The 27,890-nt window shown below is 41.6% G+C and overlaps 1 protein-coding gene and 1 long non-coding RNA gene across 2 annotated transcripts; one reads left to right on the top strand and one right to left on the bottom strand.

The window, feature by feature from the left end:
• Positions 1-244: 244 nt before the first annotated feature.
• On the bottom strand, positions 245-12,455 carry YARS2 (tyrosyl-tRNA synthetase 2). Its single transcript, XM_017886719.1, has 5 exons — positions 11,274-12,455; positions 10,062-10,229; positions 5,257-5,412; positions 4,470-4,640; positions 245-1,057 (listed from the first exon to the last, which is right to left on the bottom strand). The coding sequence occupies exons 1-5, from the start codon at positions 12,050-12,052 to the stop codon at positions 898-900; spliced, it is 1,434 nt and encodes a 477-aa protein (XP_017742208.1). The 5' UTR covers positions 12,053-12,455; the 3' UTR covers positions 245-897.
• On the top strand, positions 12,056-25,766 carry LOC108538664 (uncharacterized). The gene is made up of 3 exons (XR_001888157.1): positions 12,056-12,128; positions 23,637-23,679; positions 25,176-25,766. It is a non-coding gene; the product is annotated as an uncharacterized LOC108538664 (long non-coding RNA).
• Positions 25,767-27,890: the final 2,124 nt, after the last annotated feature.

The following is a 27,890-nucleotide window of genomic DNA, read 5'->3' as shown; positions in this document are numbered from 1 at the left end:
GAAACTACTTCTTGCTGTAATTTCTCAAAGCAACCATGGCCTCATCTAACTTTTCTCCTTTTTAAGGAGAACTACATTTGCTCCCTGAACTACAAAAAAATCAGATTTCGAATCAAAGTTTTTAATACTAGTTTTTCCATTTCTAATGTGGACACTAGAGGCCCTGTTGATTTTATAAACAACTATATAACATTAGTGAGATCGGTGCTCCATATCTGATACAAAAGCAGCTACAATTTATTTTTTTGAGACAGAGTGTCACTCACTACTCATGCTATCTCCCAGGCTGGAGTGCAGTGGTGTGATCTCAGCTCACTGCAACTTCCATCTACTGGGTTTGAGTGATTCTCGCAGCTCAGGCTCTTGAGTAGCTGGAGTTACAGGTCTGCCTCCATGCCTGACTAATTTTTATATTTTCAGTAGAGACAGGGTTTCACCCTGTTGGCCAGGCTGGTCTCAAACTCCTGGCCTCAAGCGATTTGCCCAGCTTGGCCTCTCAAAGTGCTGGGATTATAGGTGTGAGCCACTGCACCCTGCCTCACAATTCCTTACACTACCTCTTTTTCATTGTTCCTCGTCACTACAAAAAGGAGAGCAGGAAGGGTAAGATACGAAAGCCAGCATTTCTTTCTCTTCTGAAGTATAAAGAGATTAACCCTGAAAGTCATGGTTTTTTATGGTAATCAAGGTTTGTACATCAGAAAATAAAACATCCCATCATTAAACAAATATTTATTAACCGGCCCATAAAAATAATGAAGTTACTCACACTGAGTCCTAGTCCATTCTATTTTTCTGATTTGCATAAGCAAAGGTCTAAGTTCTGGAGCCAGCCCTTCAGAGGTCTTGAGAATGAAGGATGGTTAAGTTTATTTGGACAACATGAAGGACTTTTCATCATAACTGAAGCCATTTTATAATGTAGAAATTTCTTTTTCCTATTTTAAGTAAGGAAAGTCCATTCTTGAGAATATGTTGTCCAACAACTAAAACACTCTCAGGATTTGTTACTTGTCGGTGATTTATGCTGACTCCACCTTCTGTTATCATTCGATACCTAAAAAACAGAAACGTTTAGTAAGTAGAGAGATCCAATCACTGTTGATCTGTCCCCCAAAGACTGTTCACTTAGATTTCAGAGGCTCTCCAGTTGAGAACATGTGGCCCTGGACTGTTACCTTCGTGTTTGCTCTATTAATAGATTCTGCCTCTCTTTAATGCTCTTTGTTTTTTGTTTCTTTTTGAGACACAGTCTTGCTCTGTAGCCCAGGCTGGTGTGATCTCAGTTCACTGCAACCTCCGCCTCCTGCGTTCTAAGTGATTCTTCTGCCTCAGCCTCCAGAGTAGCTGGGATTACAGGTGCCTGCCACCACACCTGGCTAATTTTTGTATTTTTAGTAGAGACGGGTTTCGCCATGTTGGCCAGGCTGGTCTCAAACTCCCGACCTCAGGTGATCCACCTGCTTCGGCCTCCTAAAGTGCTGGGAATACAGGTGTGAACCACTGCACCTGGCTGGAATTTATGCCTTGCATCTGAGATGCAAGGCATAAAGGTAAATTTCTTGTTTAGTGGAGAAAAAGAGCTGGCATATCTCACTGCTTTTGCTAACTATTCAGTTGGTAGTGGCTTTAAAAACGAAGTGAACAGGAATAATGGAGAATTCCCCCCCACCACCTTGGGGAAAAAAAATCACAGAAAAGAAACTTCTAAAAATAAAAGAGAACAATTGTTGCTTTCAGTAAACTATCCATGAGACACAAGTCACAACTACAGTGTTAGCTACAGAAATCTTTAGGAAACTTGCTTATGAAGCTGGAAAGTCCTTGCAAATTATATTGAGACTATGCAAATAGCAAATTGTTAAAATGAAAAATTTTCTTAAAAATGAAATTGGTTGGTTTCAGAAATTGGAGATCCATAGCTGATCTAATACATCAGATTACTAACCAAAATTAATGGCATATATAAAGTTAAATAAATTTCACTGGAGTTATTTATCATCCAACTAATTCACTAAACATTTACAGAGCTCTATGTGCTAAATATAAATGGTACTGCAATCTAGCAGAGAGATAAAGATAAATAAATGAACAATGACAACACACTGTGATTAATGCTGACCTAGGAGAAGCTGGGCACGGTGCCTCACGCCTGAAATCTCAGCACTTTGACAGGCCGAGGCGGGCAGATCACAAGGTCAGGAGATCAAGACCATCCTGCCTAACATGGTGAAACCCCGTCTCTACTAAAATATACAAAAAAAATGAGCCGGGTGTGGTGGCGGGTGCCTGTAATCCCAGCTACTCGGGAGGCTGAGGCAGAACTGCTTGAACCCGGGAGGCAGAGGTTGCAGTGAGCTGAGATCGCGCCACTGCACTCCGGCCTGGGCAACAGAGCGAGACTCCGTCTCAAGAAAAAACCAAAAAAGACCTAGGAGAAGTTGTTCTAGGGGCACACTGGGTAGGTGAGGGCTGAACATTTCACTGAAAAAAGAGATACTTAAACTGGGAGTGAAGCTACCTTGACAATCGTCAGGAAACATGGGAGCAGCTAGAAAGTGGTGAGATCTGAGAAGTCAGGACTACAGCATGGCTAGATCTTTGGAAGTCCTTAATAAAGATAAATGGTGGTTTTCTCTCATCTGAATGTGTTACCAAATTAAGAAACAACTACTGACATCGTTTTAAAATATTTTATACTTTTTTTTTTTTTGGGTAGAGACGGAGTCTCACTACATTCTTGCCCACACGGATCTCGAATTCCTGGCCCCAAGCAATCCTCCCGCCCCCGGCCTTCCAAAGTGCTGGGATTACAGGTGTGAGCTACCATACCTGGCCATGGACATGGTTTTATAAAACTCATCAGTAAAAGATTTTCTACTTAAGGCAGATTCCTTTTTTTTAGGAAGTATTATTTTACGTTGCCTGCTGGTTTCCAGATCATGTTCTAAGTTTTATTTAAATGCACCAAACCTATTTAGCTTATATAATATAAAAAAATATAATCAGTATTACTTAGAGCCCTGGCTAAATCAGATGTGGTGTCATCTTTAGTAGTGGTAAAGCTTCCAGTATTAGTGAACACACCACAGCAACGCTGAGAAGAAAACAAAATCGGCTTCCATAGTGAGGAAAATTACTTGTCTCCGTGACGTACTCTAGGGAAGTATAAGACGCCAGCCTCAAATTCACTGTGTATTAAACCAGCAGATGAGGGAATCACTAAGGTGGAGTGGCAGGTGATGCATAGGGAGACAATGGGTGCTTTCTCCAGGCAGAATAATCTAGGACTCTTTAGGACAGAGGCAAACAATCCAAGACAATTGAAAGAGAACAGCAGCTATAACAAATGTCATTCATAATCATGGCCATGATATGGCTGATAACCATTTGACTTATGTGTGAACTCCTGTAAAAGAGGCACCCGGGGGTCTTCTGGCTACCCAACACTTTTCCTTCCATTTCACTGCTCATTTAAAAATGGATAAGCATCAATTATATGCTGAATTATTTTTTTGTGAAACACCTTATTCTTTAATACCTCATAACTGAGGAATTAAAATATTCTACTCAATTCCTGAATAGAAAATGCAGTTCTCAAGGGGATTATTATATAGTTTACAATAATAGTCTTATGACGTTAATAGGTCAGTGCAAAAGTACTTGCGGTTTTGGCCATTATTGCTCATTTCATTTTCAGAAATTCAGATAATACTATCGATAGGTAACCTTTCCCATCCCTGAGTATAAAGAGGATACAGACTATGAGAGGGGCTGGGTGAATCTGTTACACAGGGCCTCTGTTTCTGCATCCCTCTAAAATTGTGACCATATCCCTAAGCCGTACACTGATGCCAGTATATTTACTGAACAACATGTCCCTAAAATGCACTTTTCCAGTGTTGAAGGAAAGACTGGGTTAGATGTAGTAAGAGACAGTATATGAGTATTGTACTATTATAGAAAATGTAAGGTATTTTCAACAATAAGTACTCTCAGGCTATACTTTATTCTTGGACTAAACTAACTTTTCTAAGGAAGAGATGCCACTAAAGCATTGTCAGGAAAACACCCTCTCTGGAAACACATGCTGTGAACTGTAACATTTTATTTATTTATTTATTGTTTGAGACGGAGTCTCGCTCTGTCGCCCAGGCTGGAGTGCAGTGGTGGGATCTCTGCTCACTGCAAGCTCCGCCTCCCGAGTTGATGCCATTCTCCTGCCTCAGCCTCCCAAGTAGCTGGGACTACAGGCACCTGCCCCCACGCCTGGCTAATTTTTTGTATTTTTAGTAGAGACGGGGTTTCACCGTGTTAGCCAGGATGGTCTCCATCTCCTGACCTCGTGATACGCCTGCTTCTGCCTCCCAAAGTGCTGGGATTACAGGCGTGAGCCACTGCTCCTGGCCTTGTGAACTGTAACATTTAATGGTGAATTAACTGTAAATCTAAAAGTTAAATAATCTTACCCTCGGGGACCATCTGGAATGGCATTTGCTTTGCGGCAGGTATCTAGGACACTTGTTCCAGGATCGAGAAAAAATTCAGAAAATGGAGCTTCTTTAAACAACTCTTTTAACTCCTGATCAGACATGACCTCCAGTGCATCTATGCTACTATGATAAAGGGCTTGTGTACACCTGAAAAACACATTTTAAGAGCCACATTATATAAATGTTTATTCAAATACATGTTCTAATACCCATTAACCAATTATAGAGTGTCCAAGTTCTAGACTAAAAGTTTTTTTTTTTTTTTTTTGAGATGGAGTCTTGCTCTGTTGCCCTGGCTGGATTGCAATGGTGTGATCTCAGCTCACTGCAACCTCCGCCTCCTGGGTTCAAGTGATTCTCCTGCCTCAACCTCCTGAGTAGCTGGGACTACAGGCGTGTGCCACCACGCCCAGCAAATTTTGTATTTTAGTAGAGATGGGGTTTCACCATGTTGGTCAGGCTGGTCTCGAACTCCTGACCTCGTGATCCGCCCACCTTGGCCTCCCAATGTGCTGGGATTACAGGCGTGAGCCACTGCGCCCGGCCTAGACTAAAAGTTTTTTAAACATCTATCTGGTATAATTCATGAACTTAATTCAAGATAATCCTTCTTTCCAATAAACAGGGGCTATTTTAAATTGCTAAGTCAAATACTGAAAGTCCTTGTAATAAATGACAAGATAACCCTAAAACAGCATACCTCCTACTTTCTCATGTCCATCCACTAAATAACTATCAGGTGTTAATTATACTAAACGACTACCTTTTAGCAGAATCCAATCCTTCTCGTCCATGAACAAGCTTTGTTACTTCTGCTGCCAGTCGTTTCTGAGGACCCCGCCTTTCTGGCTCTTTGACATGCAGCTGCATGATATGATCAATCTCTGGAAGGGGCAGGAAAGTAAACAGCTTCAGGTACCTTTGGGACAAAAAAAAGAGTTACATCCCATACCTAATTTATATGTCCAGCTCCTTTACCCTTTAAAGTTATCCTGCTTATTTTTAAATATGAAACAAACATACAGAAACATACTGAACATAGTAGGTCCCATGCACACATCACCCAGATTTAAGGTGTTACTATTTTGGCATCTTTGTTTTCAATTTCTTTCCTTTTTTTTTTTTTTTTTGAGATGGGGGTCTTGCTGTTGCCCAGACTGGAGTGCAGTGGCATGATCATGGCTCACTGTAACCTCAACCTCCTGGGCTCAACCAATTCTCCCACCTCAGCCTCCCAAGTAGCCGGGACCACAGGCTTGTGCCACCACACCTGGCTAATTTGTTAATTTTTTTTTTTTAAAGACAGGGTCGCCCGTGTTGCCCAGGCTGGTCTCAAACTCCTGGGCTCAAGTGATCCTTTTGTCTCAGCCTCCCTAAGTGTTGGGATTATGGGTGTGAGCCACCACACCCAGCCTCATGTATCCTTTTTAAAAGGAACAAAATAGGCATAGATGAAGGCCCCAGTCCAATCACATTCCCTGCCTTGCCCCCAGAGATAACCATAAATCTAAGTTTATGTGCTGCCATCCTTCCCAAGCATGTTTTTATACTTTTATGTGCATGTGGCCATAAAAAAAAGTACTGTGTAATTTTAAAAAATGATATAAATCATCATGCTCTGCATAATGATGCTCCTGTCAATGACAGACTGCATCTATCCGCGATCCCCAACCATTTTGGCACCAGGGGGCAATGGGGAGGGAAGGTGGTTTCAGAATGAAACTGTTTCACTTCAGATCATCAGGCATTTGTTAGATCCTCATAAGGAGTGCGCAACCTAGTCTCTTGCATGCACAGTTCACAACAGGGTTTGTGCTCCTATAGGAATCTAATGCCACAGGGGATCTGACAGGAGATGGAACCCAGGTGGTAATGCTCGCTCGCCTGCCACTCAGCTCCTGTTGTGCGGCCCTGTTCCTAATAGGCCATGGACTGGTACGGTCTAACAGTGGTCCATAACATTATAATGCCATAGTATATGGTACCTTTTCTACGTTTACGTATACAAACACTTACCCTCGTGTTACCATTGCCTTCAATATTTAGTACAGTCATGTGCTGTACATGTTTCTGCCCTAGGAAGGGTACACTGTATAGCCTAGGTGTGTAGTAGGCTATGCTATCTGTGTTTGCGTGGGGACACTCTATGATATTTGCAATGATGAAATCACCAACAACACATTTCCCAGATTGTATCCCTATTGTTAAGTGATATATGACTATTAATATCATCCTATATGTATTCTCTTTTTAAACTTTTTCTTTGGTGAAATACCTAACACACAGAAAAAAGTACATTATTCGCAAAGATACAGCTTAATGAATCATAAAGCATCTACGTAACCATTACCATGGTCAAGAAATACAATATTGGGCCGGGCATGGTGGCTCACGCCTGTAATCCCAGCACTTTGGGAGGCCGAGGTGGGTGGATCATGAGGTCAGGAGATTGAGACCAGCCTGGACAACATGGTGAAACCCCATCTCTATTAAAAAATACACAAAAAGTCCCAGCTACTCAGAAGGCTGAGGCAGGAGAATTGCTTGAACCCGGGAGGTGGAGGTTGCAGTGAGCCAAGATTGCGCCACTGCACTCTAGCCTGGTGACAGAGGTGAGACTCCATCTCAAAAAAAAAAAAAGAAAAGAAAAGAAATACAGTATTGCCCTTACCCAAGAATGTGCAAATATATCACACACCCCTCTAAGTTAATCACTATTTTGCCTTTGATAGTAATCACTTCCTTGTCTTTCCTGACACTTTTTAACATCTCAGTATGCCTCCCTTAAGAGCATCACTTAATTTTGCCTGTCTGTAGGATTTTATATAAAAGGAATCATACAGAATTTATTTTCTGGCACGTCGATATGTTTAGGCGAGTCATCCATGATGCTGCATGTACAGCATTCCATGCTATGATTATCCTACAACGTGTTTTTCTGTGAACTTTTGTGCTGTTTCTATTTTTAGACAATTGCTATTAATGCTGCTCTGAATAGCCTCATATACCACTGTTGGTGCATATGTGCATTAATTTGTTGGGTATATGCCCAGAAGAGGAACTGCTGGATCACAGGTTATGTGCACATTTAGCTTTAGTACGTACTGCCAAATGTTTTCCCAAAGTGGTTCTATACGTTTATTCTCCCACCACCTTGGAACGGTCTTGTCAGCACTTGGTTCTGCCAACTCTTTTGTTTAGCCATTCTGGAGGGTGCATAATGGTATCTCGTGCCCTTTATCTTGTATTTTTTCTTCTCAGTATGAAGGCTAAGCACCTTTTATTATGTTTTTGGCCTTTGGATAGGATCTTTGTGAAGTACCTGTTCAAGTCTGTTTCCCTTGTTCTGCTGGGTTGTCTTTTTCTCACTGGCTTAGAGAAATTTCTTTTTTTAACATTAAAATAACTATGTTTAATATAGTATTTACATCGTTTTTTCATTTTTCATTTTTGAAATTATTTAAACAATTTTTTGTGGGTATACAGGTGTATATACTTAAGGGGTGCATGAGATGTTTTGATACAGACATGCAATGTGAAATAAGAAATTCTTTATATTAATTTGAATACAAGCCCTTTATCATTTAGATACATGTACTGAAAATAGCAATCATTTCCCACTCTTAACAGTGACTTATGATGAACAGATCTTATTTTTAATTTAGTCTAACTTATCTATCTCTTCCTTTCGTGTCCTGTTTAAGAATCTTTATCTTAAAGTCATAAAGGCATTTTCCTATTTATCTAAAAGCTTTATTGTTTTGTCTTTTGATATAGATTTAGGTCTATAATCTACCTGGAATTGACTTTTGTGTACCATGTAAGGTTAAGTTTCATTTTTTTCACCCACAAAGACATCTAACTAATGGAGCAATATTCACTGAAGACTGTCTTCCCAAACTACAATGCCACCTTTGCCAGAGATAAGGAGACCATATATGCTAGAGTGTGTCTGGATTCTCTAATCTGTGCCATTGGTCTCTTAACTTTACATTTAAACGTGTACCTTTACACCTAAAGGTCATTATTAGAAATAATGAGTTTGGCAAAGTTGCTAGATTTAAAGGTAATATATATAAAGTTAATTGTATTTCTAAACACCAGAACCAGATAGAAAATGCAATTTTCAAAAAGATAATCAATTATCTAGGCTGGGTGCGGTAGCTCAAGCCTGTAATCCCAGCACTTTGGAAGGCTGAAGAGGGTGGATCACTTGAGGTCAGGAGTTCAAGACCAGTTTGGCCAACATGGCGAAACCCTGCCTCTACAAAAATACAAAAATTAGCCGGGCATGGTGGCACATGCCTGTAGTCCCAGCTACTCAGGAGAATCGCTTGAACCCAGGAGGCGGAGGACACTCCAGCCTGGGCAACAAAACGAGACACTGTCTCAAAAAAAAAAAAAAAGATTATCAATTCTCAATACATCAAAACCCCAGGACTATATCGTCAAACATTCTAGGACTAAATCTAAAGAGAAAAAAAACATAATTACTGAAATTTTATAATAAGGCATGATAATCTTCCACGCTGTTCTTCAAAAACATCTTGGCCAATCTTAGCCCTTTTTATTTCTATGTCAATCTTACAATGAGCTTGTCAAGTTCCACAAAAAGCCGGTTTAGATATGGTTGGTGCTGTACTAAATGTGGATCAAATCCAGAACTGGTATCTTGGCCAGGTGTGGGGGCTCATGCCTGTAATCCCAGCACTTTGGGAGTCCGAGGCAGGTTGATCGCTTGAGTCCAGGAGTTTGAGACCAGCCTGGGCAACATGGTGAAACCCTACCTCTACTAAAAAAAAAAAAAAATACAAAATTAGCTGGGCATAGTGGTGTGCACCTGAGCCTGGGAATTCCAGGCTACAGTGAGCCAAGATTGTGCCACTACACTCCAGCCTGGGCAATAGGAGTGAGATTCTGTTTCAAAACAAAACAAAAAAGAACTGATATATTTTTGTACTATCAATATGGTCTAACTCTCCATTTATGTAGGTCTTTATTTTGCTCAATAGCATCTTTTAGTATTTTGCAGGAAAGTCATTTATTATTAAGTCTTAAAGAATTATTCCTAGATTACTTTGATGTTACAGAGTATCAAAATATTTTTTTCACTTTTTGTTGTAGGTATGTTTGTTTCTCATTAATTCATATTCTTCCAAGAGTTTAAGGCAATTTAATTTAAGGAGAAAATCATTTCTTAAGAGAATCTTTAAAGTCATATTTGTGAGAGAAGAAAGGCAAAGGAAAAATAAGGGTAGTCAAGTTTAAGATGAAAGGAGTGAAAAAACTAGAATATGCAGGTGATAAAATCCTAAGAACTTGCTAGATATAGATCAAAAAGTTGGCTCTACATTTTCTAGCCATCTACTGTGGTTTTTCTGCTTTAACCAACAAAGTGTTTAACTTTGGAACACAGTAAAAATTAGTCTTCTATGATGTAATCGTTTATGTGCAGACAGAAACTAAGTTAAAAACAAAAAACCTATAAAATGTACATAGATTCAATGGCTAAAATTACATCATGAGTTTATGGTGTCAATTTTTCTGAGCCCATTATTCAAAACTCACCTTTCCACTGAATCGTCTGGTTGCCTGACAAAGAATTGATACAATTCAAATGGAGATGTCTTATCTCTGTTTAGCCAAACAGCGTTGCCAGCAGACTTTCCCAGCTTTGCTCCAGTTGTACTTGTAATTAGAGGAACGGTGATTCCAAATACATCTTCTCCAGTCAACCTATGCATAAAGAACAATTTCATTATGTGCCTCAAGCACAAGTCGTGGTAGGTTCTACTGTTCACCTTCGAGATTTCTTTCTGGTTACTTGCTCCAGGAAAACTTCCTTGACCTCCTAAATCTGAATTCTTGTCCCTCTTATGTACTGTTACAGTACTCACCCTATTCATTCTGAATCTCATTAGTGGTTCCAGGCAGTTTCTAGGCAGGCCAAGGGGAAGTGCTACGTAACAATGGACTAGAGATTTTGAAAGGCTGAGTGGGAAGGAGAAAACTGGGTGAAAGGGTGTCAGGAAGAGACACTAAAGGAAATGTTCTAAATGCCTTTTAAACATGTGTTTTGCTCTGTAGCACATGAGCTAGCCCTATCCTTCACCTCTCTCCAGAAAATGCTATTAGACCCGCATTACTTGTCAGTTATTTGGAGTTGAAAAAACTTTTTGAGATACCAACCAAGGACTAACACTAGTTTCATGGAGGGTGCAGAGCTAAAGCAGACGCTAGCTACTCAAGGAGGTCCAGTCACGTTCTAGTATAAACACACAAAAGCAGTTTCTGTAATTAGAAAGGACGACTTAGGGGTACCAAAACAGACCGACGAAATCTTCACTAGTGGTCTGTTTCCTGCAGAGCTCTAGAATACACGGTTTCCCTTTTTTTTTTTTTTTTTTTAAGATGGAGTCTCCCTCTGTTGCCCAGGCTGGAGTGCAGTGGCGCGATCTCGGCTCACTGCAACCTTCGCCTCCCGGGTTCAAGCCATTCTCCTGCCTCAGCCTCCCGAAGAGCTGGGATTACAGGCGTGCATCACCACGCCCAGCTAATTTTTAGAATACACCGTTTACTCTTAATACCCTTAATTCAGCCCTTTAGTTCTTATTAGCCAGTGTTATTAACGCCATTATAGATTTTATCGCCCTTAATGGGGATAAAATCAACAAGAGCTGGAACGAAGGGCAGCAACCTACAATCCTAAGAGTAAATCACAGGCTACTAGTGTGTAAATTATTTGGTCCCAGGATTTCCCCAGGGTCTAAAGGCACTTACTTGTTGATGAACTCATATCCGGACATAATGTTGCCTAGCTGATCAGATCCGCCCAGCTGGACCCTGCATCCATAACGCTGGAAGAGGTAATAGAAGTCATAGGCCTGGAGCACCTGGTAAAAGAATTCGGCCAAGCTCATGCCCTCCGCGCTCTTGAGCCGCAGCTGCACGCTCTGCCGGCTCAGCAGCGTCCCCATGCGGAAGTGACCCCCAACTGCCGCCAGGAAGTCCACCAGGTGCTGCTTCTGGTACCAGGCCGAGTTGTCCAGCACAGTGAAGCTGCCCCAGGAGCGCCCATCAGTGAAAAGCTGCTGGTGATTAGCCGCCAGAGCCTCAAGCCCTAGGCGCAGGGCGCGCGCGTTGGCTCGCACGCGCTCTGTCTCCAGCGCCTCGCGTTCCTTGGTACGGCCGCTTGGGTCTCCCAGGCGCGCCGTGGCGCCTCCCACTAGCGCGATCACGTTGTGGCCCGCTCGCTGCAAATGAAACAGGCCCAGCAGCGCAAGAAGATGGCCCACATGAAGCGAGTCCGCCGTGGGGTCGAAGCCACAGTAAATGGTTTGGGGAAAACTCGCCGTGCCACGGTCGAAGAGCTCTGGGAGCTCTATTTTCGTCCCCGTCTCTGGGAAGAAGTCCTTGAACAGACCTCGAGCCTTCTGCGCTGCCAGTAACCCCTGAGGGCCCGAGTGGGCCTTACGCAGCCCCAAGGGCAAGAATACTGAGAGTTTTAGGGTACCAGACCAACGGCCCCAGGAAAAGGACCGAAAGATGGGCGCCGCCATATTGGTGGCGGCACGAAGGGAATGCTGGGATTGCAGGGGCCCTGCCACACCCACCTGCTTGCCGCTCCTAGGGAAGGTACGTCAGTGTTTTTCTGCGCATGCCCAAGGTGGTTACGTAGTTACGGAGCTTGGGCTCTCAGCGGTTGAGTTCCGACTTCAAGTGGCGATTCCGCCTCAGAGCCGGCGCTTTAAGTTCCCTGAAACTTAATGTCCCCATTCGCAGTGTGGATCTGCTTATGATAGTTCCTACCTCATAAGACTGTTGTGAACCTTAAGAATTAAAGCATTTGGCACATAACGCTTCACAAATGTTAACTTGTATTTAAATTTTCACGTAAAAAGATTGTGATGCGCAAGTTCTTTGAAGTCTTGGTTCCGTGCAAAAAGCTGCTCACAGAGGTTGAGAAAGGTTAGGAATTGGTTTAACTTCACAGAGAGAGTTGCTGCTGAGACGCAGGCAATTTCATAGTACCGATTCCCCAATTGCACCTCAGTCCCCAGTATTCATCAGCTCTTCCAGGAGATGGCAGTCTTGTCCAAGCTATAGCAAGAAAAACTCAGTGCAATAAAGTACATGCATCAAGTCCTGTGGTTTATTTATTTATTTTAAATACAGTTAACTAGGTTGGGACACAGCTTAGCATGAGTGGATTCAAATTAGTATTCACATCGTGCAGCGTGACAGGTGCTCTGAATACTCACCAGGGATGAGGTTCTTACTGGCAACTGGCTGGCAGGTGATCTAGCTTCAAAATCCCACATTAAAGCCTGATTTCTAGGAGCGCTTTCAAAACCCCTGGACTCTGAGTTGGGGGGAGACTGGTTTGCAGGAGGGTTACTGGAGTGTGCTCTTAAGAACAACACCTATAATGGAGTGAGGGAGGCCGGGTTGGGCGGAGGGAGACAGAAGTTGAACGGTGAACAATTTGTAATAGAGGCCTCAGACAATCCAATAGGGGCTCTGGAGCCGGGATTTCCTTTCAGAGTCATCCTGAATTGAGGCCACAGGGCAGACCTTTAGACCCTCTTACTGACTGCTCATTAAATGTGGGATGTGGGATGTTTCTGGGGAGGAAGCAAAATGCTGGGTAAGGCTTTTGGAGAGGGAGATGCGCAGAAAGGGACTCAGCTGTGAGCCATAAGCAACCAACACTCCCAGCAGCTGGGGGATTGAGTGCCTTGGTCCTGGGGCTGGAGTCTGGGCCATGTTCCAAATCATTCCCTACAGGACTTTTCCATTTTTTAACGTTATAAAGTCATCTAACAAAATGAAAACTTATTTTAATAATTAGTTTCTTTGCATGTATAATTATCAGTGAATTAGTTTCTCATTGCCAGATAGTAACTTCAATAGGATTTTGAGATACTCATTCAATAGACTAATTAAACATACTCCGAACTGCATAAGAAAATAGTGTGTTCTTTCATGTTATTCAAGCTGTCTTAAAATTTGCAATCATAACTTGTTGACCTGCAGTCTTTTTTTTTTTAAGTGTCACTCGGTTGCCCACACTGGAGTGCCATGGCAGGATCATGGTTCACTGCAGCCTTGAACTCCTAGGCTGCAGAGACCTTCCTGTCTCAGCCTCCCAAGTAGCTGGAACTACAGGTGTGGACTACCATGCCTGGCTAATTTTTATTTTTTATTTTTGTGGAGACGGGGGTCTCACTGTATTGCCCAGGCTGGTCCTAAACTCCTGGCCTCAAGCAAGCTTCCCACCTCTGCCTCCCGAAGTGTTGGGATTACAGGCATGAGCTACTTCACAAGGCCAATCTGCAGTCGTATGGTCCACCACTTTGATCAGAGACAGATTTCAGTAGGTATGGCAGGAAATTCTCCTGAGCACATGTAAGTAAACTGACATCTGGGCCACTTGTCACCTGAAAGCCAAAAACTCGAGCTGTAGTGAAAATAAAGTTAGATTCAAGAGGCCAGCAACCCCGGGGGAGGCAGTGAGCTAGTGTTCAAAGACCACCTCTGGTTTTTAAGGGAAATTAGGAGAAAGGATTATCAAAATATTTTTGTGAAATGTGTGCAGTCTCAGGTCGGCAGTAAATCATTGCTTTCTTGGTCAATATTTTGTGGCTTTCTGCAGGTACCATCAGCCTATTCTTACCAGGTCGGTCAGCCCATTCACAGAGATGCTGATCTAGGTATTGTCTTTTATCTCTATTCAAGATCCTGTTTTCCTAAGGCTGATTTTGGTGAATGATCTACAAACTCAAGCAAAGCAATAATTGTATTCAAGTAAGCAAGCTTTTCTCTAACATGGAATCAGTACTGTCACACACACAGCAAATGGTGCTTTCTATTTAGTACCTTAATACATAGGACACACATGTGTTTCTGGTGACACACAACTCTCTGGCTTTTACAGGTGTTAACACACCTGTAATTTGAAAATCCTACTTGTTACAACAGTATGTACCCATGTCAGGGTTACTTGATGACCTGTGCTTAATGGAGAAGAATTATGTGGATGATGAAAAATGGAAAATTTCTACCTGGGATTAAAATGTATTACAAAGTATTTTATTTTATTTTTTATTTTTATTTTTATCTTGTTTGAGACGGAGTCTTGCTCTGCCACCCAGGCTGGAGTGCAGTGGCTGGATCTCAGCTCACTGCAAGCTCCGCCTCCCGGGTTTACGCCATTCTCCTACCTCAGCCTCCCCAGTAGCTGGGACTACAGGCGCCCGCCTCGTCGCCCGGCTAGTTTTTTGTATTTTAAAAATAGATCTGAGCTCTGCTTTGTCTCTTAAGTTTAGTTGCATCTCATGAAGAGGTAGCAAAGTTGATATAGAAGGTGGTGTCGGCCATCTGGGAAGCGAGGAGAGCCTGTGCCCAGCTGCCCACCGTCTGGGAAGTGAGGAGCCCCTCTGCCCAGAAGGCCAACTGCCTGGGAAGCAAGGAGCCCCTCTGCTCGGCCACCCCATCTGGGAAGTGAGGAGCGCCTCTGCCCAGCTGTCAACATCTGGGAAGTGAGGAGCCCTCTGCCCTACCAGACAACTACCTGGGAAGTGAGGAGCGCCTCTGCCTGGCCCCCCCGTCTGGGAAGTGAGGAGCTCCTCTACCCAGCTGCCCACTGTCTGGGAAGTGAGGAGCGCCTCTGCCCGCCCGCTGTGCAACCTTCCAAGTGTGAAGTGACAGCCTTGTGTGTGATCTTTTCTGTCTTCCCCAAGTTTGCATTTTCGATATTAAAGTTTACTTTTTAGTTAAAAGCTTAAAAAGAAAAAGAGAAGGTGGTGTCGGGCCGTGAACAGTGGCTCATGCCTGTAATCTCAGCACTTTGGGAGGCCGAGGTGGGCAGATCACTTGAGATTGGGAGTTTGAGACCAGCCTGACCAACATGGAGTAACCCCATCTCTACTAAAAATACAAAATTAGCCAGGCGTGGTGGCGCATGCCTGTAATCCCAGCTACTCCGGAGCTGAGGCAGGAGAATCGCTTGCACCCATGAGGTGGAGGTTGCATTGAGCCGAGATCGCACCATTGCACTCCAGCCTTGGCAACAAAAGGGAAACTCCATCTCAAAAAAAAAAAGAAAAAGGAAGGTAGTGTCACAGGAGGTGCTAGACGAGACTTGACAGTAGCTCAATGACAGTAACAAGCAACAATTTTGGAACACACAGACCCACTGCTTTCTTTTTATAATTCGTGTTGGTATTATAGGGAAATTGGGCTTTGTCCCAAAGACAGGAGCGAGAGTAGAAGATGGGACTTTCAAACCTTTGGAATTATATCCATGGCTAAAATTTTATGGGATTGCACCCATGGTTTGCATTTGGGTTACAAAAAAGTGACTAAGTTAATTCTTGCTGGTTTTATTGGCTGAAAAAGTGAGTGAACAAGGGTTAAAAGTATTTTAAAATATGGTTTATCTCAACTATAATAACTTGAGGTTAACTGGTCTTGAATTAGAGGCACATGTGTTTTATAGTTACCTTTTCCTGCAACAAAATGCCACATAAATGTTCTCTTTGAAGGGATCCCTGTTTTAAATGGCTTGGTTTTCAAAATGTAAACAACTATAAATATAATAGAATTCAAAAGACACAGAGTAAACAGTAATGGTGTTTTAACTGATCTCTACTTAATTTTGAAGCATTTCTCTATCTGTAGCATCGTATTAAATATACATTCAGATTACAGCAGAGATCTGGTTAGGGCTGAAATATGAGCTGTCCAAAGGTCACAGCAAATGATAGCAGAAAGAAGTCTGAGGAATTCTGATCATTATCATCACTATAAAATATAATTCTTATTTGTGTTTTCTTTTCTTTTTTTCCTTGGAGAACATTATTGGTGACATAGGATGCAAAGGGAGTGGATAGGAACAAGCAATAGAAATTGTAGGTTACAGCCGGGCATGGTGACTCACGCTTGTAATCCCAGCACTTTGGGAGGCTGAGGCAGGCAGATCACCTGAGGTCAGGAGTTAGAGACCAGCCTGACCAACATGGTGACACCCCCGTCTCAACTAAAAATACAAAAATTAGCCAGATGAGGTGGCGGGCGTCTGTAATCCCAGCTACTCAGGAGGTTGAGGCAGGAGAATCACTTCAACCTGGGAGGTGGAGGTTGCAGTGAGCCAACATAACACCACTGCACTCCAGCCTGGACAACAGAGTGAGACAACATCTCAAAAAAAAAAGAAAATAAAAAAAAAAAAGAAATTGTAGGTTACTTCAGAAAGGCCATGGCTTTTCTTCCAGTTGAAGTATTTCCATGACATTCCTATGTCCTATTACTTGGGAAGAATCATTTCTAAAGATTGGTTTCATGCCTTTGTTGTCTTTGGATAATAATTTATAACTCAATCTGCCTCATAATTACATCTTCTCACACATGACTTTCATGTTGCTATTTTTCTTGAAACCTACATCTAAAGTCCTAAAGATCCTCCCTCTCTGCCCATCCTTACCTGCAAGGCAATTGCTCTCCTTTCATTCCAGACTAATTTCTTTCAGGAAGCTCCTCTGCATTAGGTGGGGCAAGGGAAGCATGCTTTTACTGTCCAGGTTCATCATGCCCCTAAAATGTATTAAAATGTAAAATCAATAATGCTCACCCTTCCCACACACACAAAAAATGGAAAGACCATTAAGTTCTATTAAAATTTATAGAAATTTATGTGAGCTAAGTGTCTTGAAACCTAGTCTATGTCTCTTGATTGAAGTGGCTTTAATGCTTTTGAGCTGATGGTCATATTAACATCCAAAATTTTTTTATAAGAGATTAGTTTAAGATGCTGATTGTAGGAGGATAATTAGACAAAGAAACATGTTACTAGATGTTTCCTTTCTATATTAGAGTTTAGAGAAGGATACCCCAAGTTTGTTTGTTTCTTTTTCTTTCCTCCTCCCCTCCCTCCCTCCCCTCTCCTCCCTTCTCCCCTCCCCCTTCCCCATCCCCTCCCCTCCCAAAAAAAAACAACACCTCCCTTCCCTCCTCCCTCCACACCATCCCCACCTCAACCTCTTCAACCCCCTCAAAACACAATATAACACACTCCACCAATCCCCCTCGCACCCTTCCCCCCACTCCCACTAACTCCTTCCCTTCCCTTCTCGCTGTTGTAGCCAGTGGAATAACCTGGAGGTCTCAGCATTGCCTTAACTTTATGCACCTGGTCCCATACCATATGGCTGGATAATATTTTGAGATATTTATGGGTTTAAAAAATCTTTCATCTTCCAGGCCAGGTGTGGTGGCTCATGCCTGTAATCCTAGCACTTCGGGAGGCCGAGGTGGGTGGATCACGAGGTCAGGAGTTCAAGATCAGCCTGGCCAACATAGTGAAAACCCGACTCTACTGAAAATACAAAAATTAGCCGGGTGTGGTGGCACATGCCTGTAGTCCCAGCTACTTGGGAGGGTGAGGTGGGAGAATTGCTTGAGCCTGGCAGGCGGAGGTTGCAGTGAGCTGAGACCACGCCGTTGCACTCCAGCCTGGGTAAGAGTGAGACTCCGTCTCAAACAAACAAACAAAAAATCTTTCATTTTCCACTTTTCATTTTAACTATGCATTTGTAGCAAGTTGTGTGTGTCAGTGCCTTGGGGAAGTTACAAGGCAGGGAGGAATACAGAGTCATCTGGAACTCTGTGTGTTTTCTGTTTCCAAAAGTCAAAAGCCTAAGATAGGATGAAGTTTAAGGAAATAAGCTTACAGAAGAGAAGGAGGTAGGATTCTCCAGCTTAAAGAGAGTGCCCCTGCCCCAAACCTGGGCAAGGGAGCCCTGGCTATGGCCCTGGTTTGCCAGAGGAGCTGTGCGTTGCTCTCTGGCCTCAAAGGGACGACCTCCTGCTACACTTCAGGCCTGGGGCTCCTGGCTTCACCTAAGGTTCCTCTGCTTCATTTGAGGCAGGAGAGCCCCTGAGTGCCAGCTGGAGGTCTCAGAGAACTACTGAAGGCTTGGCCAACAAGGATGGCTAGAATGACCAGAACCAACTGGAAATTAGAGAAATTATTTCCTGGGGCACGTTGATCAAATTTTGGTAAAACCCTAGAAGGGGGAAGGAGGCTAATAATGATGGAGAAACAATTTCCTACCATTCTAGTGGGTTAAGGACATAGATGTTTGCTTATTCATTTAACAGATATTTATTAGAATTATTTGATCAGTCAGGCACTGTTTTAAGGGCTTAGGACACATTCATGGAAAGAAAGATTCCTGTCCTCATGGAGATAATATTATTCTATGAAGTTATTTTCTCTGAGCAGTTTTATTTTCACTTCCTCTTTCTTCATTTCCTCTTTCTGATTGGGCTCCTTTTCCACCCCCAATTTTTGGAGCAGAGAGAGAGTGACTCCTAGATAGTTGTTGAAGAACATGCAGATTAGGAGGGGACTGTGGGAGAGAAACATTTGTTGAGAATATGACCAAGGGAAAGACATCCCTTGTAGGAGGGTGGTGATTGGGGTGTAGAGTAGAATTCAAACAGTTTTTCCCCTTTCAATGTGCAATTGTGTCTCCCTTCGCTCCTGTTGCAGTGAATTTTTCTCCTCGCAGAATCCTTTCCCGAACATCCACCCCTTCTGCTCTGAGCTTGGTGACAGCTGCCGCAGTCCCCCACCAGCATGTTCTTTCCCAGGCCATGTTGTCAGGACTGTAATTCAGCCATGATTGGCAAGCAACGCAATCCACCCGGCTGTTTGCTAATGTGATGAGAAAAGCAGGCTTCCCTCTTAGAAACAGGATTTTGGAGACACTATTGTGATTGCATCTGAAAAGCTTAGATCAAACGGATAATGTCTTCAGTGAAGATAATTTTGGAATTTTCCTATTTATCAAGTTACCATAGTAATTTTCTGGTCCCTCTGACAGAGAGTACAAGTGAATCAATCAACTCATCATTGGCCCTCCATCAAGGCCAAGTGGATTTATATCTCCATTGGAGAAGAAACAAAACAATCAGCAATCAGCCTGTGTTTTGTAGAGCAATTCCATTTTGATTAAAACTATTTTTGTTTTTTTTTTTCAGTGTCTTCAATATGGACTTTATGTGTTTCTGTTACAAGCACTGACTGGTTAGCTATCAAAATGAGAAACAAGTCTGGAAACATCTCACTCATTAATGTTCTGTAACATCATAAGGGGAACAAATACCTTGTATTTACATAATGTTTGCAGAAAAGTCAAATACTACTTCCTTCATTCTCACAACCATAACAAAATGTGCTTCTGAGTGGTAGTCCAAAGACCATTGGACTAGGAGTCACAGACATGAGTAGCTGTCTCAGCTTGACTTTGAATACCTGTTCCTCCTTAGATAAGTCATTTAACACACTAGCCTTGGTGTCCTCATTTTAAAAGTAAATGGGCTGGGCTGGGCATGGTGGCTCACACCTGTAACCCCAGCATTTTGGGAGGCCAAGGTGGGTGGATCACTTGAGATCAGGAGTTCGAGACCAGCCTGGCCAACATGGTGAAACCCCATCTCTACAGAATATGAAAAAAAATTAGCCGGGCATAGTGGTGGGCACCTGTAATCTCAACTACTTGAGAGGCTGAGGCAGGAGAATTGCTTGAACCTGGGAGGTAGAGGTTGCAGTGAGCAGAGATCATGCCTCTGCACTCCAGCCTGGGTGACAAAGTGAGACTCCCTCTCAAAGGAAAAAAAAAAAAAAGCTGGGTGCTGTGGCTCATGCCTGTAATCCCAGCACTTTGGGAGGCCGAGGCAGGCAGATCACTCGAGGTTGGGAGTTTGAGACCAGCCTGACCAACATGGTGAAACCCTGTCTCTGCTAAAAAATACAAAAACTTAGCTGGGCATGGTGGCACATGCCCGTAGTCCCAGCTACTTGGGAGGCCGAGGCAGGAGAATTGCTTGAACCCAGGAGGCGGAGGTTGCAGTGAGCCGACATCGCGCCACTGCACTCCAGCCTGGTGACCGAACAAGACTGTGTCTCAAAAAAAAAAAAAAAAAATCAATCAATAAATAAATTCATCTATTTTCTCCTCTACTGAGGTTTGCTTAAGCAGTAGAAGTCAGTTTAAGTCCATGCTTACATGGCTGTTATTAGAGGGAAACTGTATTATGACAAGTTTTGAAAAATTAAGATTGAAGATTTAGTAAGTGAGAGTTAACCAATGAAACATATCATGTTTGCAGAACGATCCAATGAAAATCCAAGCAGCTTTGCTCAGATCCAAAGAGTTTTGATCACCATTGACCTCATTCAAAGCTGCCCATGGGTGGGGACCAACCTGGAAGGGTGTCACTAACAGAGATAGCAAATGAAAACAACTCCTCTGTATTCTCATAGCTATTTTTTTCTAAAACCAAAGGAAATCTTAGATACCCATGCCTCTCTTCCCATTATATGCCTCACGTAACTCTTCTCCAAGCACAGTTTAAGGAGGTTTAGGTGAGTGGCAATCAGGGACACGATGGTGTCAGATGGTGACCAAATATCTAGCATATAGCACCAATTGAGACACCTTTCCAATGGACTTGTAACATTATGTCACACTATATATTTGAGAAAGCTTCCAGTAAGTAGGTGAATGTAGCCCTGGTTTATATGCCTCTTGTCCCAGCCTAATTATTTATATGACCTTTTTTATTCTCAAAAATGTCCTGTTTTGGGAATAAATTATATAGACATTCTATCTAACATTTCTACTCTGGAAAACAAGTTAATTTTTAAAATGGATATTTTTGAAACAGGGTCTTGCAATGTTCAGGCTGGAATGCTGTGGCATGATCACAGCTCACTGCAGCCTCACAGCTCACAGGCTCAAGTGCTCCTCCCACTTCAGCCTCTTGAGTAGCTGAGACCACAGGCATGTGCCACCATGCCTTGCTAATTTTTCTTAAATTTATTTTTTGTAGAGACAGGGTCTGACTACATTGCCCAGGCTGGTCTCAAACTCCTGACCTTAAATAATCTTCCCACCTCGGCCTCCCAAAGTGCTGGGATTACAGGCGTGAGCCACTGTGCCTGGCCTAAAAAAATTTTTGAGTTAAAATTTTTAATGCTTTGTGTAAGATTCTTTTTTAAGAATTTTACTTTATTTTAGAATCAAGGGGTACATGTGCATGTTTGTCACATGGGCATATTGTGTAATGGTGGGGATTGGGATTCTAGAGTGCCTATTACCCCAATAGTGAGCACTGCACCTGATAGGTAATTTTTCAACCATTGCCTCCTCCCACCCTTCCCCCTTTTGGAGTCCCCAGTGTCCATTATTTCCCTCTTTATGTCCATGTGTACTCCTTATTTAGCTCCCATTTATAAGTGGAAACATGCAGTATTTAATTTTATGTTTCTGAGTTAGTTTACTTAGGATAATGTCCCCCAACTCCATCCATGTTGCTGCAAAGGACATGATTTCATTATTTCTTACGGCTGCATATTATCCCATGGTGCATATACACCACATTTTAAAAATCCATTCAACCATTGATGGACACTTAGGTTGGTTCCATAACTTGGCTATTGTGAATAGTGCTGTAATGAACATATGAGTGCTGAGTCTTTCTTATGGAATGATTTCTTTTGCTTTGGGTAGATACTTAATAATGGGATTGCTAGGTCAAATGGTAGTTGTTTTTTTAGTTCTTTGAGAAATCTCCATACTGTTTTCTATAGAGCTTGAACTAATTTACATTCCCTCGAACAGTGTATAAGCATTCCCTTTTCTTTTCTTTTTTTTTTTGAGATGGAGTTTCACTCTTGTTGCCCAGGCTGGAGTGCAATGGCACGACCTCAGCTCACTGCAACCTCTGCCTTCTGGTTTCAAGTGGTTCTCCTGCCTCAGCCTCTCAAGTAGCTGGGATTACAGGCATGCGCCACCACGCCCGGCTAATTTTGTATTTTTAGTAGAGATGGGGTGTCACTACATTGGTCAGGCTGGTCTTGAACTCCTGACCTCAAGTGATCCACTTGCCTAAACCTCCCAAAGTGTTGGGATTACAGGTGTGAGCCACCATGCCCAGCCACGCATTCCCTTTTCTTCACATGCATGCCAACATCTGGTGTTCTTTGACTTTTAATAACAGCCATTTTGACTAGTGTAAGATGATATCTCATTGTGGTTTTAATTTGGCTGCCTGCATTTCTCTGATGATTAGTGATGTTGAACATTTTTTTCATGTGTTTGTTGGCTGCCTGTATTTCTTCTTTTGAGAAATGTCTGTTTGTATGGTTTGCCCAGTTTTTAAGGTTTTTTTAAAAAATTTTTTTAGTTTATTTATTTATTTATTTTTTCTTGTTGAATTGTTCCTTGTAGATAGATTCTGGATATTAGTCAGCAGGATAATTTGCAAATATTTTCTGCCATTCTACACATTGTCTATTTACTCTGTTGATTATTTCTTTTGCTGTGTGAAGCCTTTTAGTATAATGAAGTCCCATTTGTCTATTTTTGTTTTAGTTGCATTTGCTGTTGGAGTTTTCATCATAAATTATTTGCCTAGGCCAAGGTCCAGAAGATTTTTTTCTAGGTAAATGAATAAGCAAATCACACATACACACAAATCCCAATGGCCAATATAATACAGAAAATACTCAGGCTCGTAAGTATTCAAAGAATTGTGGTTTAAAGGCACATTTTCCTCATGTAAAATGTTTTGGTGTTTGAAGTGACACCAAAGTTTGGTAATGACAATTAATAATAGCAACAAACATAGTGAATTCTATGTGCGCTGAGCATTGCATTAAGCGCTTTACATGCATTATTTTATTGAATTCTCACAAACATCCAGAAAGCAATTGTTTTTATCTAGCTCACAGATGAAGAGATTTACTAACAGTCGAATCCAGATATTTCTGACAGCAAAGGACATCACCTTAGCCACTCTGCACAAGATCTTTATGTCGTTTTTCATTCAAGAGGTATTTATTATGTATTGGGCCTATATTAGGCTCTGGGAATTTCACTGATAAGAAGACAAATGACTCTTGTCCTTGTAGAGCTTATAGCTTAGCAGGACCTTACGGATGGTACTGGTATTGCTGCTCAGGTTTGCTGCGAGATGAGCACATCGGGCAGTCTTAGTCTGATACCATTCATGATAGTTAGATTGGAATGACATTTATTCCTAAATCCTTCTATATGCTTTTCTGTGCTGCAGGTCCTAGAAAGCTGAAAGCTCCATTTCCCAGATTCCCTTCCAGGTAGGGTTCTAAACATGAATGAGTTCCTTGAATTAGATATACTCACGAGAAATTGGTGAGGCGGAGGCCATCCTTCTGACATCGTTTCTCCTGGGAAGCAAGTCGTGGGAATGTATCGGGAAGTGAAAGGGGTAACTCAGTGTTCTTGCCTCTGGTGCCCAGCTTCATGGGTTTTGAGAGGCAGTTACGGAAGTAGGAGAAGCAGCTGCCACTTCCTGTCCCAGCTTTGTGATCTCCTAGTCACTGGGACATGGTAGGTCCAGTGGCAGCCCCTTGACTCCTGCCCTTGGGCCCTTCCAGTGGTCATGATTCCTTCTTGATTGCTCCTTAAATACCTGGGGCTGTTTCTTCCTGTGCTGAATGTTGACTGCTTTGCCAATTCTCATTTCATTCATTTCACTCTCCTGGTTCTGATTCCATGTTCCCCAAATAGCCATCTGATTATGATTTGAAAGGCAATGTTGTGTAACGGCTAAATACATAAGCTTTGGAATCAGATTTGGGATCAAATCCTCTACAGTGATCATGGGCAAGTCATTTAACCTTTAAGAACCTCAATTTCTTCACTGCAAACCATGAACAGTGATTCTGATGCACTTCACAGGGTTGTTGTGAAGATTAAATGCCACCTTATATAATAAGTACCTGGTATATAATGAAATTGTTAAATCACAGTTGTATTATTCCTGTTGTTATTACTAATGTGTGTCTGACTTTAACGTGTTCTTTGGAGTTAAAGCTGAGGGTAGGTCCCTATGACTTCATCAAAGACATCACCGCTACTATCTATTCATAAGATAACTTATTGTAATTAAAAATCATCTAAATTTTAGAACACCTTTTCCACAACACATATAATGACATTTACTTGTATGACAAGCACATGAACTAAGGGTATAACCCGTGGTTTTATCTTCCATTCCAGAAAGCATGTGTCTTAGTCCCTTTCTGTTGGTTGTAACAGAATGCTTGAAACTCAGTAATTTATAAAGAAAAGAAATTTATTTCTTACAGTTGCAGAGACTGAGATGTGTAAGGGCAAGAGGCCACTTATAGTGAAGGTCTTCTTGCTGGTGGTCCCAAGGCAGCACAGGGCACTGCATGGCCAGAGGACTGAGTGTGTTAATGTGCTAGCTCAGATCTTTCTTCCTCTGCTTATAAGGGCACCAGTTCCCTTCCCAGGATAACCCATTAATCTATGACTAATCCATTCATGAAGGCTGAGCCCTCATGATCCAATCACGTGTTCAAGGCCATACCTCCACACCTGTTAAACGTCACACCTCTCAATACTGCAACACTGGGGGTTAAATTGCAACATCAGTTTTGGAGGTGATATTCAAGCATAGCAGCATGTTAGAATTCACATGAGTAAGAATGAAATTGTTATTGCAATACATTCAGGTATGTATTTGTATTTACGTATTTTTTGTTATTTATGCTGTTATTTGTTAAAGCAAACGATTCACACAGTTTTATATGTTACCATTTTACAGGTGCCTCAACCAATGAGAACATTTCCTCAATGTTCCTGATTGCTGCTGTCTTTTATGTCATTACAACTGTTGTTCACTGATTGGATTCCCTTTACAGATGCTGCGGACTGGAAAGCTCAAATGATGAGCTGACCTTATTTTATTCTCTTCTCACTGTGATCAAAGTCCTGAAAAGCCTGTTATTGAATGTCTAAAAACAGTTGTTTCGTGTATCTTATTTTTTCAGTTGTTTATAGTGCAAAGACAAGTCTAGCAAACCAGTTACTCCATCCTGGTGGAAGTAAATGTGTCTCCATAAATACTTTTGGTTGAATGAATGATAAAATGCCAAAGAACCCTTAGAACTTTATCCCTGTTTTCTGCCAAACTTCATTTGTGGTCTTTTAGAGATTAAAGATACTTTTCCTTTAGGGCTAAAATTTCAATTATAGCTCCTGTCCCTTTGATCTTTTCTCTGCAGTGCCTAAATCCCAAGTCACCACCAGGGTGGTATTCGGTAGCTTAGTGTAGAAAAAAAGCTATGGTTATAAGGATTTTTTTAGAACGTAAATATGTGTGGTTTACTAAATTACAATAAAACCATAGAATTTTATCTGGCTTAGAGCCTGTCCTGAGCTTCCTAAAGTGTCTAGTGTCTTATTCTCATACAGTCTTCTGCCTTCATTTCACTAATCCTGGACACCAAAGAAGCAAATGTCTTCCCATCTGTTTTCTCTAGTTCTTAGCCTGGAGCCCTGGTCCAGTGACCTCCAAACCTTTTTTCATCATGTACCCTTATCAATAAAGAAAGTTTGAGCAGCCAATATTTCAATGTACGCATGTATTAAACGTATCCTACTGAAAGAATATGTATTACGTACATAATAAAACATCCACAAAGTGAACTGAAAATATAAAATTAAAAATGCTAATTTTTCCATCTTGTATCCCAGTGGATAAATTTGCACCCTCTAAGGAATGCTTATTCCCCATTTTAAGATGAATGCCTTGCAATGCTGAACAAAGTGCAAATGAGCCAACCCCCTGCAGTGGTAAATCTCCCTTGGCTCCCCTCTTGGTAATATTTTAAAACTAGAGTTTAATGGTTTTTTTAGTTTCTTAATGCACACACATAATCCTTACTTCAGACCCCAGCTAACTTAATCCTTGATTTTTCTTGTTCTCTTTGGATTTCCATCGTATTTCTTTCCTTTTGCTCTCCCTTATTTGTGGTCTTATTTTCTCCCATCATAGTTTAACATGTAAGAACAGATGTATTCATGCTGACTTTACAAGATAGTGTTCTTGGCAAAGTTGAAATGATACACAAAAAAACAAGGAGGGAGTGATTTCTTTCAGAGTCCACTTGGATTCTGCCCAAGATGGAAAGGACCTGGAAGCTATTCAAAGACTGGATAAGTTGCTAATTGGGTGGAAAACTGGAAAGTAAATTGGGATTTCCCACATACAAAAATACATAAAAGAGATGTGAATAGAAATAAAACCTGTACTACTTTTCATTATAAAAATGACTCTTTAATACATAATAAGAGCTGTGAGTTTAGCCATTTGACCATCATATCCTGGGATTAATATCAAAAGCCTCTGAGCCAAATATGAGGCATTTAAAGACAGGTCCAGTTTTCTTTCAGAAGACAACCATTATTACCAGCTTCTTTTGCATTTTTTCAAATATATCATACATAAGACTAATAATAACATCCCATATAGATGCTTCTGCATCTTTCTTTTTTCCATTTAACGTATCTTGGCAAAGTTTCCAACCAGTACAGGAAGAACAACTGCATTCTTTTAAATAATCTCATAAAAAGCTATAACTTTATTTATTTAATCAATACTATTGATAATCAATAGCACTAGTCTTTAGTTGTTACAAACACTGCTCTTTGAATACTCTTGCATATGCCAGTGTTAGGTACTAATGCATTTGTAGTATTAATTCTTAAAACTTCCACTACTGATCAAAGGGTATATGATTTTTTACTTTTAATAGGTAGAAGCCAGCAATAAATGAGACTGAGTAATGTGTCCTTTACAATGCCAGTCATAATGCTTTATTGGTAGGAAGAGCTCACATATTCATTTATTGACCCAATTAACTGTTGTAACAGTCAAATATAGGAAGAAAGGTGAAAGATATGGTTAGTGTGTAATCTTTAACACAAAACATGATGATTATTCTCAATAATAAATTCAAAAGCAACTCATGTTAGATAAATGAGTTTCTGGGTTTATCACTTCCTTGTCCTAAGTTGGGGACAGAGATAACCCAGAGGTAAGCCCTGCTTCTAAACTCTACCCTAAGCATATAAACTCTGCATCATACATCTGCAGTGGCTCTGACTTCAAAAAAATGTTTGCTTTAAGAAAGAAGGGTGGGTGGGCATGGTAGCTCACACCTGTAATCCCAGCACTTTGGGAGGCCAAGGCAGGAGGATCACTTGAGGTCCAGAGTTCAAGACCAGTCTGGCCAACATGGTGAAACCCCGTCTCTACTAAAAATACAAAAAAAAAAAAAAAAAAAAATTAGCTGGGTGTGGTGGTGCGGCCTGTGATCCCAGCTACTCAGGAGGCTGAGACAGGAGAATTGCTTGAACCCAGGAGGCTGAGGTTGCAGTGACGCACCACTGCTCTCCAGCCTGGGTGACAGAGTGAGGCTCCATCTGAAAACAAACAAACAACCCCCCCAAAACAAAACAAAACAAAAAACAAAAC

This window comes from Rhinopithecus bieti, unplaced genomic scaffold (genome assembly GCF_001698545.2).
Source record: "Rhinopithecus bieti isolate Rb0 unplaced genomic scaffold, ASM169854v2 scaffold_72, whole genome shotgun sequence".
NCBI lineage: Eukaryota > Metazoa > Chordata > Mammalia > Primates > Cercopithecidae > Rhinopithecus > Rhinopithecus bieti.
Note: the sequence above shows the minus strand (reverse complement) of the source record. Positions and strands in the feature narration are given on the sequence as shown.

What these genes read in the sequence shown, in the direction of transcription:
- YARS2 (XM_017886719.1), bottom strand. Translation starts at nt 12,052, where the DNA reads ATGGCGGCGCCCATCTTTCGGTCCTTTTCCTGGGGCCGTTGGTCTGGT. An exon ending in GGATATGAGTTCATCAACAA is followed by an intron (nt 10,230 to 11,273) that starts GTAAGTGCCTTT and finishes CTTTATGCATAG; the next exon opens with GTTGACTGGAGAAGATGTAT. An exon ending in CCAGACGATTCAGTGGAAAG is followed by an intron (nt 5,413 to 10,061) that starts GTGAGTTTTGAA and finishes TTTGTCCCAAAG; the next exon opens with GTACCTGAAGCTGTTTACTT.